General features: G+C 31.6%; 1 protein-coding gene across 3 annotated transcripts in view; it reads left to right on the top strand.

Moving 5' to 3' along the window:
* LOC143231630 (septin-7-like) overlaps nucleotides 1–15,274 on the top strand; it is a 68,288-nt gene extending 53,014 nt beyond the window's left edge. For all 3 annotated transcript variants that reach the window (XM_076466168.1, XM_076466167.1, XM_076466169.1), the window contains 7 exons: nucleotides 1,596–1,688; nucleotides 2,077–2,173; nucleotides 2,610–2,661; nucleotides 4,841–4,954; nucleotides 11,179–11,314; nucleotides 11,550–11,713; nucleotides 13,590–15,274. In XM_076466168.1, the coding sequence (XP_076322283.1) occupies nucleotides 1,596–1,688; nucleotides 2,077–2,173; nucleotides 2,610–2,661; nucleotides 4,841–4,954; nucleotides 11,179–11,314; nucleotides 11,550–11,713; nucleotides 13,590–13,641 (708 nt within the window). In that variant the 3' untranslated portion in view covers nucleotides 13,642–15,274. The remainder of the gene's footprint in view (nucleotides 1–1,595; nucleotides 1,689–2,076; nucleotides 2,174–2,609; nucleotides 2,662–4,840; nucleotides 4,955–11,178; nucleotides 11,315–11,549; nucleotides 11,714–13,589) is intronic.
* The last annotated feature ends 2,508 nt before the right edge of the window (nucleotides 15,275–17,782 follow it).

The following is a 17,782-nucleotide window of genomic DNA, read 5'->3' as shown; positions in this document are numbered from 1 at the left end:
GTAAATAATAAAAGACTAATTTATTTCAACATATTGTAAAATCAAGCTTCATTCAAAACTGATTTACTAAATACATTTCTGATAATTTGAAGCTATCTATCAGCAATACACGAGTAAAAAGCATGTTATGTACATTGTTGTTTGTCATTAAAGGATTATTTCTATGTATATTTTGAACACTTGCAAGCCTAGATAATATACTTAGTGCTAATACCATATTTTATGCCTTGTAAAATGCTACATCATGTAAAAACAAAATATTTTCACTTGGCAACCAACACCTAGATGTAACCTTGACTTTTTTCAACCTACTGAGTAAATACAGTCAAATGCATCATATTCTTCACGACACATAGACAGTATTAGTTAAATTGAATGTTTTATGCTATTGAAAATCCTTGTAATTGGTAAGTAATGAGATTACAAGCTGTATGAAGGCTGTTTTGAGTAGATCCTAACCTAACCACTTACTTTAATCCATAATTGTTATCTTGGAAGACCATGGGGATTTTTCAAGGTGTTTTTAAAGAAATAAAAATGCATCTTGTAAGGCATAAAATAGGATATTTTGTTTTGGCAAATTTCAACTTTTAACAGTGAAATCTCACTGCTGTAGACTTGTAACTGAAAGAAGATATTACAGCTTCTAGGGAAGGATGCATGTTTGGTGAGATTATTAACATAAAGCTAAAGGAGACACAACATTATACACAAGAAAGTCTTCAATGGTTTAAGTAAAAAAAAATTGTAGATTATATCACTCACGGCAACAATAGACTCCAAAATTATACCCAAGATAATTTGGAATGATACTCATCTACAAAGGGAAGACTATGAAAAAGAGCCATTTACTGCAAAGAGCCATTGTTATCAGCAAGACTGCAAACAAGAATTTTAAGTTAAGTGCTTGTAAGCTTGAAGATGGACCTCAATGTAAATGGCTGTTTATTAAGAGAAGTATAATTGAAGAAGCTAAAATTTGTGATGACTAGAAATCCACTTGAAATAAAAAAAATGTATCTCAAGATGGCTAGTATGTGTATTAAAACTTTTATTAAAATAAAGTATAGAACAACATTTTGACCTTCTTAGGTCATCATCAAGTAGAATTATACTAACTTCATTTAACCAGTTGCATACCTATAAAGTGTCTGATGGAGTTATAATAAATATTTGTTTTGATCTGCTTAAATATTATCTGGGATGCTTGTGGCCAGATACAGGAGAGGGTCTAGCTGTCAAATTGTTATCAAAATATGTGGCTTAAGATTGATTGCATTGTCCTTTAGCCAATACAATAATTTCTATTGTGATAAAACTTTTGCAGTGGTGTGTAATGATGCATGGTCATCAGAATGAGCACAGTTGATGACCAGACAATAGTTCTAAGGGAAATAAGGAAACTGGGCATCATTTTTTATAAATCATGAGTAAGGCATTATGTAAACAGCAATTGAATGTTGCTGTGAAAAACAACTGTATTTTATTGTTAAAAGTTGATTGGTGTTGAAAAATTTTGTGGCACATCCAAAACAAAATCTTTTGTCATTTAATATTTTATAATTTATCTCTATCCACTCCAATTTCTTTTTAAGGTGTTAAATGAAATTGCTCGAGAAAAGATCCGCATCTATGAGTTTCCAGACTGTGAAGATGAAGAAGAACTTAAAATTCAGAAACATCTCAAAGTAAGAGTAAAACAAACGGGAAAACGACATTTGTTACTGTTTGGCTGTTTTGTTTTTATATTTTTAACTACACCATTTAACATAGTTGAATTATTAGAATATTTGATTAAATCATCTAAACACCTCGTATGCTATAGTTGAAAATACAATGCTAGATGATGAAGCTGTTGCATTGTTTTTATGTAGGGATTATTTTAGGTTTAAACATTTTCACAAAACCATGTCTTAACTATGTGCATATTTTTATTTACAAATTGTTGCAATTTAATTTTAACAGACAGTTAAGAAATAGTTCATGTTTATAATTTAATCTCTGTGAATTGTTTTGCAAATCATAATGTGTATGAACTGTTTCATTTAAAAACAAACAATTGATCCTTCTTTCTAGGAACGAGTACCATTTGCTGTAGTAGGAAGCAATTCAATAGTAGAATTCAATGGCAAAAGAGTGAGAGGCAGAAGATATCCTTGGGGTGTTGCAGAAGGTGAGAAAACCGATTCCTCCTGCCTCCCATATCTCAAAATATATTGTGATTTATGGTTTAAAAGATGCATTTGTTCTTATTGTATTGTACATAAAGGGTATGGAAATACTACTTGTAATTAAACCATTTCTTAAAAAAATGTATTAAAATACTAAATACTTGATGTGAAAACTAAAGTTGTTTCTATTTACTTTAATTAAAAAACAAGCTCTAGAGTAAAACATTTCACTTCATTATGTATTAAATAGTCCAGGATTATAGGTGTCTTCACAGGTGTGTGGCTGAAATGAAAGATTGTTTTGTAAAAAAATACTATTAAATTTTTAAGTTCACTGTTATGTGAAACTTTCTGTATATTGGTAAGGAAAACTATTTTATTTTTCAGAATAATAAAAAAATAGCTTATTCTTTATGAAACTGTTCTTTTATTACCTAGTTGAGAACTTGGAACACTGTGATTTTCTAGCTCTCAGAAATATGCTCATAAGGTGAGTTTGTTGTGTTAATTACTATCTTGTAGGATCAGTTACTAGTTTCAGTTCTTTCAGAACCTGGGAAAACAGTTATTTTGAAAATCTATTGGGAAACTTCTAATGCATGAGCAGAGCAATTAATTAGCAGTCAGCATGAGACTATTTCAATAAATATATCTCTGTAGAAGCTTCATACCAGTATCAATGATATTGTGCCTTCATCGTTATGGTGAGGATAGCTTTTATAAACATACTGCATACACTGATTACATCCTTGTCAGAACAGGCAGTAGCATTTTACTGGTTACAGTAAATTTTCCATGGTAGTCAAAGGCAAAGGTTTTGCGTAAATTTATATATTAAAAAAATAAATAAATGGAGAACATCTAATTTATTAACAAGTAGTTTATTCTTTTGAATTTCTGATAAAACTTGTTACAATAGTAAAAAGAATCGATGCTTGTGTAAGTACATCAGAAAACTATTATTATGCAATAATTGTAGTCGAGAAAATAAAAATTATTTGTCTATTTCATTAAACTAGACTACTATAATTGTCATAAACAAACCAGTAGTATTTCCTTCAGGTAAAACTGTATAATATAAGAGAATAATTATGGAAGAAAGAACTGTATAATAAAAGAGAGTAATTATGTATGTATTTTAGAAAAAGTTATCATGATATTGAAGTAAATGAATCTATGTATTTTGCTGTGAGAATCGTTAGGGAATTCAAACAGTATACAAGAGTTATCACAATTGTAGAGAAATAACAATATGGATTTTGACCTTCTTTATTAGTAAAAGTGTTAATACCTATACTAGCTATCCTGAGATACATTTTTACTTCAAGTGGATTGCTCATCATCACGAAATGTGTATTTGTTTCAGGAGTGATACTATCATTGTTGTCAAGACAATAACAATTGTATTCCTACCTTGTAAATCAGTACCATAATGGTCAAAAAAGATAGTGCTATTTAATAGAATATCAGTTATTTTCTTCTTGATAGGTTATATGCAAATCTACTGTGAAATAAAAAGGTGGTATTTAAGTTGTCCGTATCTTAATCTGCATTGTATCATCCAGATACTTGTATACACCCTTGTGCAAATTAATTGAAACAAATGGTCATTTTACAATATTTTCAGTATGACTGCTGGTGTAGGCTCGCTGGACCTGCTGATTTCCTTTAATAGTCATTTTTTTCATACAGATGGCGTTATTAGCTGTGTTTTGCAGTACGGTCGATCTGTTTTTGGGATATATGACAAAATTTTGAGGAATATTACGTCATTCGAAATTGTGCTAGAAGGGCAAGAAGACCAGTCAAAAAACAACTTCTTACCAACTCAATGAAGAAAAAACTGTATCAATGGGGTCTGAAATACAAGAACAGGATGCAAGAACAATCGAGGAAGGTGTTATTCAGTGATGACTCATTTCTTCATACAGGGTCAAAGAAGTCTACATGTTCACAGATCACCAGGTGAGAACTTTCGAGAATCTCGCATCAATCAGTTCGTAAAACATCCCTTGAAGATGTTTTGGGGCTTTTTCAGCTACTATGGCATCAGAGGCTTACATATTGTAGAAGGTATGATGCAAGGATTACAGTACATCAAATTTTTGCAGAGAAGAGTCATTCCAGAATTGAAAAAGAGATTTACAGATGGATCTGGCATTTTTCAGCGAGATCTGGCTTCGTGTGTGATCGAAACTTGTGAAGAATTTTATGACTACAACGTGAATAAGGGTGCTGGACTGGCCTGGAAGCTCTCTGGACTTAAATCGTATTGAAAATCTTTGGGTGATTTGTAAAAAAAAGACTTTGGTGAAAAGACTGTACTACAAAAGATAAGCTAATCGAGGCCATAATTGAAATGTGGTACCACAGTCAACTCGTGGACTCGATGCCAAAGTGTATTAATGATCTTCTGAAAAATAAAGACAGTCATATCATGTATTAATTTATGAGTAATTTTTGGATCCTCAGAAATAAAATGCAAAAAATTGAAAAAATCGTAATTTTTCCATCTTGTTTTAATTAATTTCTACAAGGGTGTACATTTGATTACTATATTGCTTTAAAGAAGAGATAAATAAGAAAGTAATTTTTGGGGTAATCTGTATCCTCTTGTTATTTGTGTCTTTTGATTAATAATGAATGACATTTGGTGTTTTTTTTCCCAGAACTCACATGCAAGATTTGAAGGATGTTACTAGTAATGTTCACTATGAAAATTATCGATGTTTGAGATTGGCAGGAGTTCATGCCGAAGGGAAGCCAGAGGCTTTAGAGAACAGGTACGTCTTGCACTGTTTTTGAACAGTGGTATAAGCATTTCAGCATTTCCTTACATTCAGATAAGTAAGAGTTTAATAGATATTGACACTACTTGCAACATTGAGAATAGTGGAACTTGTCTTGTTCACCTGACATCAGCAAGCAATGCATTATTTGCTGATTGTAGACAACTGTTTGGGCATAGATATTTATATATTGGTCTCTATAACCTATTTTAATTTGGTGTTCATTTCTATTCATCATACAATTTGATTACAGTGTGCCAGTATATGACAAATTAATAGCTTTCAATGACTTAATAATAACTATTGTTAAGCATTAATACTGTATGTAGTTATGAAGTAATGCTACTGTTGAATATTTATACTGTATCTAGTAATTGTGTTGCCAAAACCAGTTATGTAGTTGTGCTATTGATAAATATTTATGTATACTTACAAGTTAATGTTTGTCAATTTACTATTGCATTAGTGTAATATGTTTCCATATACAGGTATTAAAATTATTTTATGTAGAAAACCTATTATAGCAGGGGGCGGCCAAACCATGGCTCATGAGCCACGTGCAGCTTTTTGACATATAATGTGTAGCTTGCAGAATTATGTTAGCTGAGTTCCTTTTTGCATCACAATTAATATAAAAGGTAAATAAATAAATTCCAAGCTTTATAATTATTTACTGGATATAAACTGAGAGTCCACTGGATTAAAACATAAGTTTAATGTTCATGGTGAGTAAGTATATTTAATAATTTAAATTGTAATTTTAATGTGAGATTTAAGTTTGGGATTAAAGAAATTTTGGATAAGCAATGATTACAGAAGAATTGTGCTGGAGAATCGGTAATCGTACAAACTGGTGCTGATAATGTTGGTTTTAGTAGGCATGGCTTGTGATCGTGGTGTGTATAGTTGTGTAGCAGGCAGTGAAATTAGCGGTGTTAGTGTGATAATGGGTGCTGTAGAGTTTGGTTGCATTGCATGTGTTGGAGCTTATTGTTTCTTTTCACTTAAATTATTTAGAATTGTTTGTGAACATTTTGTGAAGGAAGATTGTCATGAAATTGTGAGAAGCAAAAGTATGAAAATGAAAGCAAATTTTAAGCCAGAGTGGGAGGAAGATTTTCCTTTAAAGGAGGTAAACCTTTACGTCTTAGCTGCACTGTGTCATTACAAAGCCAGTAACTTGAAATGCCACTATGAAACATGTCATAATATTCATCTGATTATCTAACTATATCTGATTATCTAACTACATCTGATTATCTAACTACATCTGATTATCTAACTATATCAGAATTACAGAAAAAGTTTAACTGTGTCAACAGTATCTGTTGGCTATTTAGTGATGATTTTAACAAAGTTCAATAAGGAAGTTAATACACAATGACTGAAACTAGTTTTGTTATATCATGGAATATTGCTCGTGCTAACTGCCCATATTCTGATGGTGAATTTGTTAAGATGAATATAGCTGAAGTTGTTGCAGTGTTAGATCCAAATAACACAAAACTTCAGCGACTAATAACACAAACAACAGCTTCATGCCACACTGCAAAGAGACTCATCTCTCAGATCAGTGCTGATGTTGCTGGCAAAATTCACAATGATTTAAATAATTTCCTTGCATTTAGCTTAGATCGTGATGAATCTACAGACATACAAGACAACCCACAAATGGCTGTATTTGTTCATTATGTTTCCTCTGATGTAACTGTGAAAGAAGAGATGTTGGACTTAGTGGCACTAAAAGAAAAAACTTGTAGTGTTGACATTTAAAAATGTGTTTGACAGAACCTTAACAAATGCTGATATTCCACTGGATAAACTTGTCAGTGTTGCAACAGATTGAGCACCTGCAGTTGTGGGGTGAAATGCAGGATTAATAGCACTTATGAAAAGTGACCCCAAGTTTCCAGAGTTTCTCCCTGTTTCATTGTGAACACCTGGCAGCCAGATACTTCAAGTATGAAGATGTTATGAAATTTGTTTTTGAAATTGTCAATTTCATACGTTTAAATGGAAGACCCACCGACAGTTCAAAAATTTTATTAAAGAACTGTAACTTGAAGATAAACCCAGTGATGTCTCTTTCTACTGCATTGAGGTGGCTGTCAACTAGCAGTGTCTTAAGTAAGTATCTGTTGAAGTCGGATACTTTTCTTGAAGAAAAGAAAACCTTCTGTCCTTAACTGGGAAATAAATGGATGGATGTAAGATCTAATATTCCTTACTGATATAATAAATCCTCTACAAACTCTCAATTTGGCCCTCTAGGGGAAGGGTAAGATTGCTTTTGATCTCACTCAGACAATTATCAGCTTTCAGAATAAAATAAGGTTTTTTCAAAGAGACATATTTTCAAGGAACTTTAATTACTTTCCCAATCTCAAAATGAGAGTAAATACATTCCCTGATACTGAAAAAAAAAAAAAAAAAAACTTGAAGAATACAAAGATAAATTACAAGACTTGCTTGATAATTTCCTAGACAGGTTTGAGGACTTGCAGAAGTTAAAGCCCGTCTTTACCTTTACTGTAAATCCACTGACGTGATCAATGATGGTTGTCCAATTCTTGAACCTGTAGTTACAGAATCATCTGCTGTAGAAATGGAACTAATAGAACTACAGGAGGACCTGGGTCTAAAGATAATCCATAAATCCCATTCTACAACTGAGTCCTGGAAACAAGTTCCAGAAATAAAATATCCTGAACTGAAGAAAACCAGTGTGTGACTCATCTTAATTTTTTAGCACAACATACTGCTGTGAATCACTGTACTCTAATAAAGGTCATGAAGTCGTGAAATCAATACCTGACGGAGCTAATTCGCACAGCATTGACAACATATCAGCTGGAATTTCAATGACTCGCAACCAAGATGGAAACTTGCAAGACCTCTATTACCAGTAAATAGACTAATAATTATATCAATGTCTATTTGTGTGAGAAAAATATTATAAGACTAAAATTTTGTGATATGGTATCTGATTAACATATCTCTAATTTTATTATTTCACATATTTTCTTCCATATTTTGACCAGATATTTACTGAAACAAATAAATATCCTTAAAAATATCTGATTTTACCTCTCTTATATTTGGCAGTCTCATTTAATGTTTATGAAATGAAAATTTGCATATTATTCTTAGATGTTTCTGTAATTCATTACTGTATTAAGTATGCTCAGTATAGTTAAAACAATAATCAGCCAGGATAGGGAAAACATTTGGTGTGTGTGTGTGTGTGTATATACTTTGTGATTATTGAAACTAATACAAATTAAGTGTAAAACTACATGCGTGAATAAATATCATTATGTACATGTATTTATTAATATTTATATATAATTTATGTAACAATAAGAACGTGTGTGTAATGTTTGTGTTCTCAAAATCTGAACTTTATCATGTGTTGCTCTTACATTAAGCAAGTTTGGCCACCCCTGTACTATATATTGTTTTAATCACGTTTGGCCACCCCTGTACTATATATTGTTTTAATCAAGTTTGGCCACCCCTGTACTATATATTGTTTTAATCAAGTTTGGCCACCCCTGTACTATATATTGTTGTAATCAAGTTTGGCCACCCCTGTACTATATATTGTTGTAATCAAAGTACTATATATTGTTGTAATCAAGTTTGGCCACCCCTGTACTGTATATTGTTGTAATCAAGTTTGGCCACCCCTGTACTGTATATTGTTTTAATCAAGTTTGGCCACCCCTGTACTGTATATTGTTTTAATCAAGTTTGGCCACCCCTGTACTATATATTGTTTTAACAGAGCATTACTCTTGTTTCTTTGAGAGATGTATAACGGAGACAATTAGTTAGAGAGGGTACAGAAGGGATGTATCAGAACTATCCAAACGTACAAAGTGCTTTAGTTGTCATTGCATAGTTTTGCAGTGATCTGATGGTGTTTCAAACTATCATTAAACACCCCACCAACCTGAATGGAGACACTTTTTGTGGTCCAAGTTATCTAGTTTTAATACCTCATCCATTTAGAAAAACAAAACAAAAATTAAACCATTAACACTTTCCTGTTAAGTTTACGAAGAATTTTGAAACCTTAAAAGATTAAACCTTGTGATTTTGTATAGGAGGTACTCTATTAGAGTAGGAATCTGCTCCACCACCACCCCAGTAGAAACTCCCTTATCAGTTTATTTAAATTAACATCTATCAATACCATTAGTTGTATTTGCAATTGTTGATATTTTATTATTAATAGGACCAACTCATTTGAACTTTTAGAACTTTTAAAAAAAACAACAAGAAAACAACTATTCATTTTGGGCTGCCCAGTCCTTACAAAAGACTACAAGGAGGGGGAGTATGGTCTTGGCATCTGGTAACTTGTCTTTAAGTAATTGAAGGTGTTTACACTGACCCAAATATTCCAGTATTGCTATATAATTAAATTATTACTTTTTTTTTTTTATAGCTTTACTTTCTGTCTTCCAAACTCTAACATTACTAAAGAGAAATATGGTAGAAGCCATTTCTTTTTCATTTCAGTTTCAGTAAAGCAGTTTGCATTGATACATTTTACTTGTCTAAGAGGATCTCGGAGAGTTGTAAATAGTAGTGCCATGTGTATCTGAGGAAAGAGTGATAGAACAACAGTCATTCTCCAGATAAGTGGCTGGTGTGCATAAGCCTATAAATTTTAATAATTTTTCTAACATTTGCAAATGCATGAACAAGTATTTTAAAGTTTGGTTACTTAAGTGAATCTAATTAGTAAATATTTTACATAGTAATGCCCTGTGGTTTTTCTCTATTATAAATGATACTGGGCATTCTTGTTTTGTTGATAGACTGTAATATACTGATATTACACACACATATCTGACCTAATAATGAGAAAATATCTGTAGTTCTTCAGATAAACAGGTGGCTGGTATACATTTCTTGTAAAATCCAGTTAATTTTGTAATACTGTAACAGCAGTTTTAAATAAATTTATATAGTATTGGATGGAGTGAAGAGTTGAGAAATGTACAATGTTAGATCAGTGCATGATAGATTCAGTGTCATATGTTTTTGATATGTAACTAATTCTGTTTTTACGTAACTGGCAACTTGCTACTGTCTTCCTGCATCTTGTTCTTGGGGGGGAATGTTTGACTGAACATTTGATCAAACCTAGAAACTTATGCCTACCCCCTTGTTAATATTATCCATTTGGACATTACTTATTTATGGCAGATTCAGATGTTGTGCATTATGTTTTCCATAATGGTAACAGGTTCTGGTAACTGCTAGATGGATACGTTTGTAAGATATGACTCTTGCCATAAGGCTTAAGTATATTTTTCAAATTTATTTAGTAGTTTTCATCCATAGCATGCAATGCAATCTGCAGAATGGTCACTGTTGCAGATCCAGTTTCTGTGTGCACCACAGTTGCATAATTTTAGCACATCTTGACCAGTTGTGTTATTTGTATGTTTTGCCTACTATTATTAAAAAGTGTATTGTATAATTTAGTTTAAATATTCCTTGTTTGCAAATGGTTCAGTAATTAGATGTTTGTCATTATATTAATATTTGAATATATTTAATGCTTTATGAAAATATGTTTGACTTTTCTAATGTCAACTACCTTCATGACAGTCGGTTCATCAGTATAATTTTTTATCAGTATGAGTATGTATGTATGTTTGCTTGTTGTAAGAGAATGTTTAACTGCAGTAAAATAGCTTTGGGACTCGTATTGCATCTACATAATGAAATGATACCGTGAAATGTATTTAAAAAATATCGTGAAGTACTTATTACTGGTTTTGTTTAGTTTTGATTTGAATCTAAATATCACATACTTCTGATGTTAATGTAAATTGAAACAAAGTTCTAAAATTGTGGAAGAACAAGTGTAAATTATGTTTCAAATTTGTGTGTGTGTGAAATACACATTGTTTAAAATGTGAGCAGGTATGATAAGCTGATATAATAGCTTTGACTTTCCATGTTTAATATGTTCACAAAGGAATTGTTGAAACAATTTTTGGCTATTTATTAATGTCTTATACTTAAAATATGCAGATACGTGTTTTTAATACATAATATTAAATAATGTACCCCCTCTTTTTTTTCTTTCTGGCTTCATTGATTTGTAGAACACTTTGTACCAAGCTGAAAATACTGTTTTTGATTGGATTCTAGGATATTAGTCATTAGACATGCTCTATCATTTGTTCCAACAGGAATCCCCTTGCACAGATGGAAGAAGAGAAAAAAGACCATGAGACAAAGATGAAGAGAATGGAAAGTGAAATGGAACAAGTATTTGACATGAAAGTCAAAGAAAAAATTAACAAGCTGAAAGACTTAGAATCGGATGTAAGATTAAATTATTCATCGTAGTATATTAATGAAATGTCATCACTGTTGTGTCTTGCCTTTTAACAATAATTTCATGTGGTCGTTCTGTCATTTCAAATACATCAGCAATGTATTGTATTGAGAGAGTTTTAGCAGAAAATTCTTGGACTTATAAAACTGTTTTCATAGATTAAAATATTTATCTGAGATGCATTTTCTGTTTGATGAATAAAACAAACTTTTTTACTTTTAGCTTAACCGAAGACAACAACAGATGAAAAGTAGCATAGAGCAGCAGAAACAAAAGCTTTTTGAGAAACGAAAGGAATTTGAAAATGAGAGAGCAACATTTGAGCTAACAAACAAAGATTTGGATAGCACTTTTCAGAGGTTTACTCTAGATACTAACTCTAAAGAGTAAGTGTGTTACTGCTCAGATATTTCAAATAATTAAGTAAGGAACATACAAATACTTTATTACTTAAGTAAAGAAAAGTAATCATGATTTTTCTATAAAATGCTGTATAGTAGTTTTGTACAAGAAAAATATATAAAATATCGTTGGTTTACTAATTTTGGAGAAAATAATTCACTTGTGTAAGAACAGTAACAGTTAAAAATTTTCTGACCATTAGAAAGAAGACTTTGAAGTTTACAGTTTATAAACGAATATCTTTACTCAGCTTGTGAGAAGAATTGTAGATTGTGAAGTTATACATTTACAGTTTGTATTCATATTTACATTGTGAAATTTTGAATTCTAGATAACTTTCTTTAAAGTTAATTTATTATCATTATGGCTTATGAGAAACACCAAAATGTAAACCATATACTTTAACAATTACTCCAACATTCTGCTGCAAGCTTCACTACATACTATATTTTTTATTTCAACCTGCCAAAGGTTCATGTACATTACTGATTTCTAATTTAACTAACCATAAGAGGGCAACCAGTTGGCAACGTCATTCCATGCATCCAGTTACTATAAACCAAATGGTACAGTTTACTTTTATGGTTACAATGAAAATATTTGTATTCCTCAACATATGTCTTGAACCTTTTGACCTGTTGATCTGCACTCCATCAAAATATGGGTTACAGAATACATAGTCTTTCTACAAAGATTTCCTAAATAAAATAAAATTATAGAATATAGTAAAGTTTTAATAGGAGAAACTTCTGAGATAATACCTTTTTATCAGAGTTAAGCACAAAAGGAACAGGGCCTATGGTACTGTTTTCTTACTTTGGCAACTGTCTGTGTTAACCTCTGTATAGCAGAACTTCGTACATATGTGATAGAAAAACAATATTGTGTTGTGAATTGTTTTTCACAAAGCAGTGATTTCATAAAATACATTTTTAGCAAGTTACATGAGACTTAAAGGTTAGCTAATCATATTATTAAGTAAAACATTTAAACGTGTTTATATCAGACAGAGGCAGACTAAACAAATTTGATTTGCAATTAGCAAAGTCTCAAGTCCTTAACTGTTACTCACCCTCATCTCTGATGGTGATATCACATTCTTTTAAAGCATGCCTTCAAGGACTATGAATTTTTTTGATTTGCTTCTTACACAGTAGCTGATTTCAATTTGTTTTGGAATGGAATAACAACTTTACTTATTTCTTGATGTTGGCTTCATTAATAATATTGGTCAAAATTTTAATGTTTTCTTTTAATTTATCACCATTATTATTTTCCATTCATTTTAATATATGGATTTAGGATCCAACTTAAATTTCTTGTGCTGGTCAACTCTTGTGAAATTTGGAAATTACAACTACATGGATACTCAACTAATACATTAGTACATCCTAATCTTTAAACGTTTTAAGTTTTTATGATGTTATGTGATCCTAGTTTGTTAGTATTAAATTAGTTATATTATTATTACAATTACTTACATGCTTAACTTTCAATTCTGATCTTTAGTAGTTCCATATCAATGGTTTATGGTACTCTAGTTATCTATAAATTTTATGCCCAACCCCAACCTTTTATTCTAATTTATTAGTAATTGGGCAGTTGGCATACCTTTAAGTTGGTGCCCTCTACAAATAACCCATAATATGGACCCGCTCTGTAGTAAGCTTGCTTTTGTCAGAGATTAAAACTTGGACATGCATCATTAACTTCTGTGTGTCTTATGAATATAAGTGATTGACCATCTGGTTAATAATATCAATTGTTTCTGCCACAACTGAAATTATTAGATTGTTTCATTTTTTTGTTATCAGTTAATGTGTTGTTCCAGCAGTGATGTATTTTTTTTGTATTTCTTAGATATTTTGATGGAAAAGAAAACAAGAAAGTAAAGAAGAAAGGTTTATTTTAGATTCTATGGAAATAACCAGTTGATATTTGGCTTACTTGCATCTGGCATCACTTTTGTTGTACTTTAATGTTCAAAGATCTCTTGCAGCATGCTCTTCTCTTTCTTACATTAATGTAGATATTGAACTGAAGAGAACATTTCCGAAGATCTAACTTAGCTGTGATGAATTATTTAGTTGCTGGTGACAGGACATGTTTCAAAAGAAACCACAAGTAAAGTTACTCGCATAGCATTTGTATATTACTGTAACTAAAGTTCAGTTCATTTGTTACTGTTGGAGAAACTAATGGTATGTAAAACAGTTAATTTAGGTCAATTTACACCAATGTAAATGAACTTGTTTGGATTTAATTATTAATAATATTTTATTACAAGGTATTCAAGTGATCCTATGTTGGGAATAAGTGGTCATAGTAAAATTAGTGTATGGAAAACTGTTGTATTCCTTATATGAAATTAGTTTCATTTATTAGTTAACACATGTAAATTGTGCACATGGATTATTTCACTGCTGGAAAGAGTAAATTATCTCGCTGGTAGATACTTTTTAATAGATGTAATTTTTTGTCTTCTTATTTACTTACCTTTCAACCTATGAAATACTTGGCAGGCACTATTACAACTTACAGTAATTTTGTAGTATTCTGTCTGCAATGTTTAAAGTATTTAACTAACCTTGATAAAGAGGTGTCCTAACACAATGACAGAGGAACACTTGCAAATAAAGCTAGCATAGGAAAATGGCAAAGTTGTAAGAAAAGTGCAAAAATGAAAAGAAATACTGAAGTGTAGAAACCACTTAGATAAAGAATGCATCTTTGCTTCAGTTTGTCTAGTTGTCAACATACGTCTGAGTGTGTATGATGTCATTTGTTTTAATTGCACTTTCTGATGTACAGTACCCAAGTTTTCTTTTTTAATGTATAAAGTTGCATATGAAATGAATATGGAAACATCTCTCAATAAAATGTCTACATTTAAAACTGTTCCACTTCTTAATATAAAGTCATGTTTAACATCTGTTAAAACTAAGGTAACACTTGAGGATTCACAAAAGTGATCCTGCAGGCCTGGCAGTATTGATTTTTAAACAGACTTGTTCCAGCTACCAGGTGGAATCATTAGCTAAAGACAGTAAATTTTTATGGTCATCTAAAAGTTCTGTCAGCCCTTTTGTAGCAGTGTAAAATCACTCCAGGTTTATTACTTTGCAAATGAAGCACAATATTTTCGTTTTCTTATTTTCCTAACTTGTGACTGTCTTCTCTCTCTCTCTCTCTCATTCTCTACAGTGTAAATTCCAAGCATGTATTATTTTTTAGTGTATTTCGTTAAAAAATTAATTAAAGAACATGACAAAAAAATTGAGATTGTTTGTTTGACTGTTAAATATTAAAGTTTTGCATGTAACAGACTGGTGCTTAAAAGTCTGTCTTGCCTGTTTTTTTTCACATAGATTGGTATGCTAGAAACAATGACCTTTCATATTGTTGGATGACAACATTACTTGCACATGTAAGAAGTTGCATGCTTTTAAACGACAAACAAAAAATCTAAGGATAAATCCTAGCAGCCTACCCCACTATTTAAAATGTATGAACCAATTGAAAATATAGATTTTTCATTTCATGAATATACAAGTGTAGTTATACTTGTTAATACCTAAAAGCATCACGTAACATACATTATTGTACAAGTTACATAAAGAATAAAGAAACCATTGATCAATATGTATACAGCTGATATACAAACATCACAATTGTGTAACAATCCCTTCTTCAAGCTGGTTAAAACATGTATGAATGTTACACTTGTAGAATGTTTGACAATTATTAATTCCACTGCATCAGTTTTTATAGAAGTTAACTAAAACATTAGACTTTTGTTAATATTATCCATGTAACAACTATGTGTACCAATAATTAACAACTGTATAACACCAGTTTCTCAAGTCAGGTAAAAAGTAAATACGAACAGTGCAAGAAAAAAACATTCTCTCATGCCTATATTTTAACTGTGTGTGTGTCTTCACAATAACTGGGTATGCATTGTACAATATTGAATGTTTCCTATATTATATAGTAATCTTAGTTGTTTTTTTTGTTTTGTGCAGTTTGTATTTGCTTTGCTTCTTTTATATATAGTGGATAATGTCTATTCTGCCTGAGAGGATACACTGGTAATATATATGTTAAGGTTGAAAGATTTAGTACAATAACATTCTTTGCTGGCATTGTTCAAATGATGCAGTTGACCATTACCTTGAGAAAAAGTTTGAGACAGTGCTATTGACTGGACCAAAACTGAGATTACCTGTTGCATTCAGGCATGTGTTCTCTTCACCCAGTTTTTCTAGAGAATATTTGAGTAAAGACTTGGATCAAAATCATCATGTACAGTTTTAAAGAAAAAATAAATTTGTGGGACTTAAGCACAGCTTGGTAGAAGTGACCGTCTTTTTGTGTTCATAAGTAATATGCTACAGATACGAGATTGTTTCCATTTTATAAACATTTCTAGTCTCGGTATCTGACGTGTGCTATGAAGATATGGGTTAGCCATCCAGTTCAGAATTACCCTTTTTACTTCCTAAAGGGATTTGCTTGATTTTTTTAAATTTTTGAACTTTAAAGCAGTATTTCTTGCAGAAAGAAAAGGTATTTTTTTGGACAGAGAATTGCTTGTGACAGAAAGGAGCTTAATAGTGGAAGAAAAAGCTGTTCTTTTGGCGAGGCCGAGTTTCATAGATCCTCTCCTTAATATAATACTTTTGTTGATATAATGAAAATCTGTGACAATGGTCAACTTGTTAGTACAGTACTGTTGACTTGTGAATATCTACTTCATCTGGTTCACCACAGAACCAGAGCAGATGGTACCCCTGCAGATCAATCTTGAAGAAAGGGAAGGGTAAGTGACACAGGATTGCTGGAATGGATTGGCACTTAGGAATTTGCTACTATGTGGAGTGGTCTGTTGAGCTCCTGACTTGTCAATAGTCGAACCACAGGAACTCTACTTTTGTTGAAGACCACCAGCATCTGGAGACCTTAAAGTGGATGTGCTGCTTGAATGAGGCACTTTTCAGGAGGGAAAGCCCTTCCATGGGATCTACAGCATCCTGTGACACTTGGATTTGTGCATGACTGTATGATGAACAATCCCAAGAATCTCATTTTCATGGACCAAGGACCAACCATAGACGAGAATTATGAATATATAATAAATAAATGAAAATGAAATGTGTTTTCCATCTTGTAATGTAATACAACTAAAGTAAAAATGAAAACGAAGACAAGTTAAAACCTGCATGTAACCCTACAAGAATGTGAACTTTTGTAAATTGTATTAAGTGATTTACTTATAAAGTGAAGCAAAAAAAAAAAAAAAAGCATAATAAGACCATCTGCCTGTAGGATTTTATTAATATAATTTGTCTAATAGCATCTTCCACCTAGAGAAACATCGTCTACTTTTGTAAGACGTATGTATGTTAAAACTTTGTTTTTGTGTTTTGAATTTCGCGCAAAGCTACACGAGGGCTATCTGCACTAGCTGCCTCTAATCTAGCACTGTAAGACTATAGAGAAGGCGGTTAGTCATCATTACCCACCGCCAATTCTTGAGCTACTTTTTTACCAATGAATAGTGGGATTGATCGTCACATTATAACGCCCCCACGGCTGAAAGGGTGAGAATCTTTAGTATATTTGTTCATCAATGATATTTCAGCTGATATATGATTGACTCACTTAAACGTTTGTATTTCAAATGCAATTCTCAAACACGCACTTGTACGTTATAGATAGCAATTTGTTGTTTTTTCTATTTTCTTCTCGTACAAATATTTAAAAGTTTTAATTTTCTGGAGTACAGACTGGAGTATATTGTATACATTTAATGACCACAAACTACATTTCGTTTCTACCGTTTTGTGAGGAACGATTTACTAACGAAAATTTAATTGAATAGAAGAATATTTAGTGAGATGAGAAACAGATTTATTTTAAAGCGATTATTCGATGACTAATATTTATGGTAATCTTTGTTATAATTGCTGGTGTTGTTAAAACAAGGCTCATTTCAAAAGAATTACAATAATTCATTATAATTCAATGAAAGACTATAATGTTTTAACATC

The sequence above is a fragment of the Tachypleus tridentatus genome, chromosome 11, assembly GCF_004210375.1.
Source record: "Tachypleus tridentatus isolate NWPU-2018 chromosome 11, ASM421037v1, whole genome shotgun sequence".
In the NCBI taxonomy this organism is placed as follows: Eukaryota; Metazoa; Arthropoda; class Merostomata; order Xiphosura; family Limulidae; genus Tachypleus; species Tachypleus tridentatus.
Note: the sequence above shows the minus strand (reverse complement) of the source record. Positions and strands in the feature narration are given on the sequence as shown.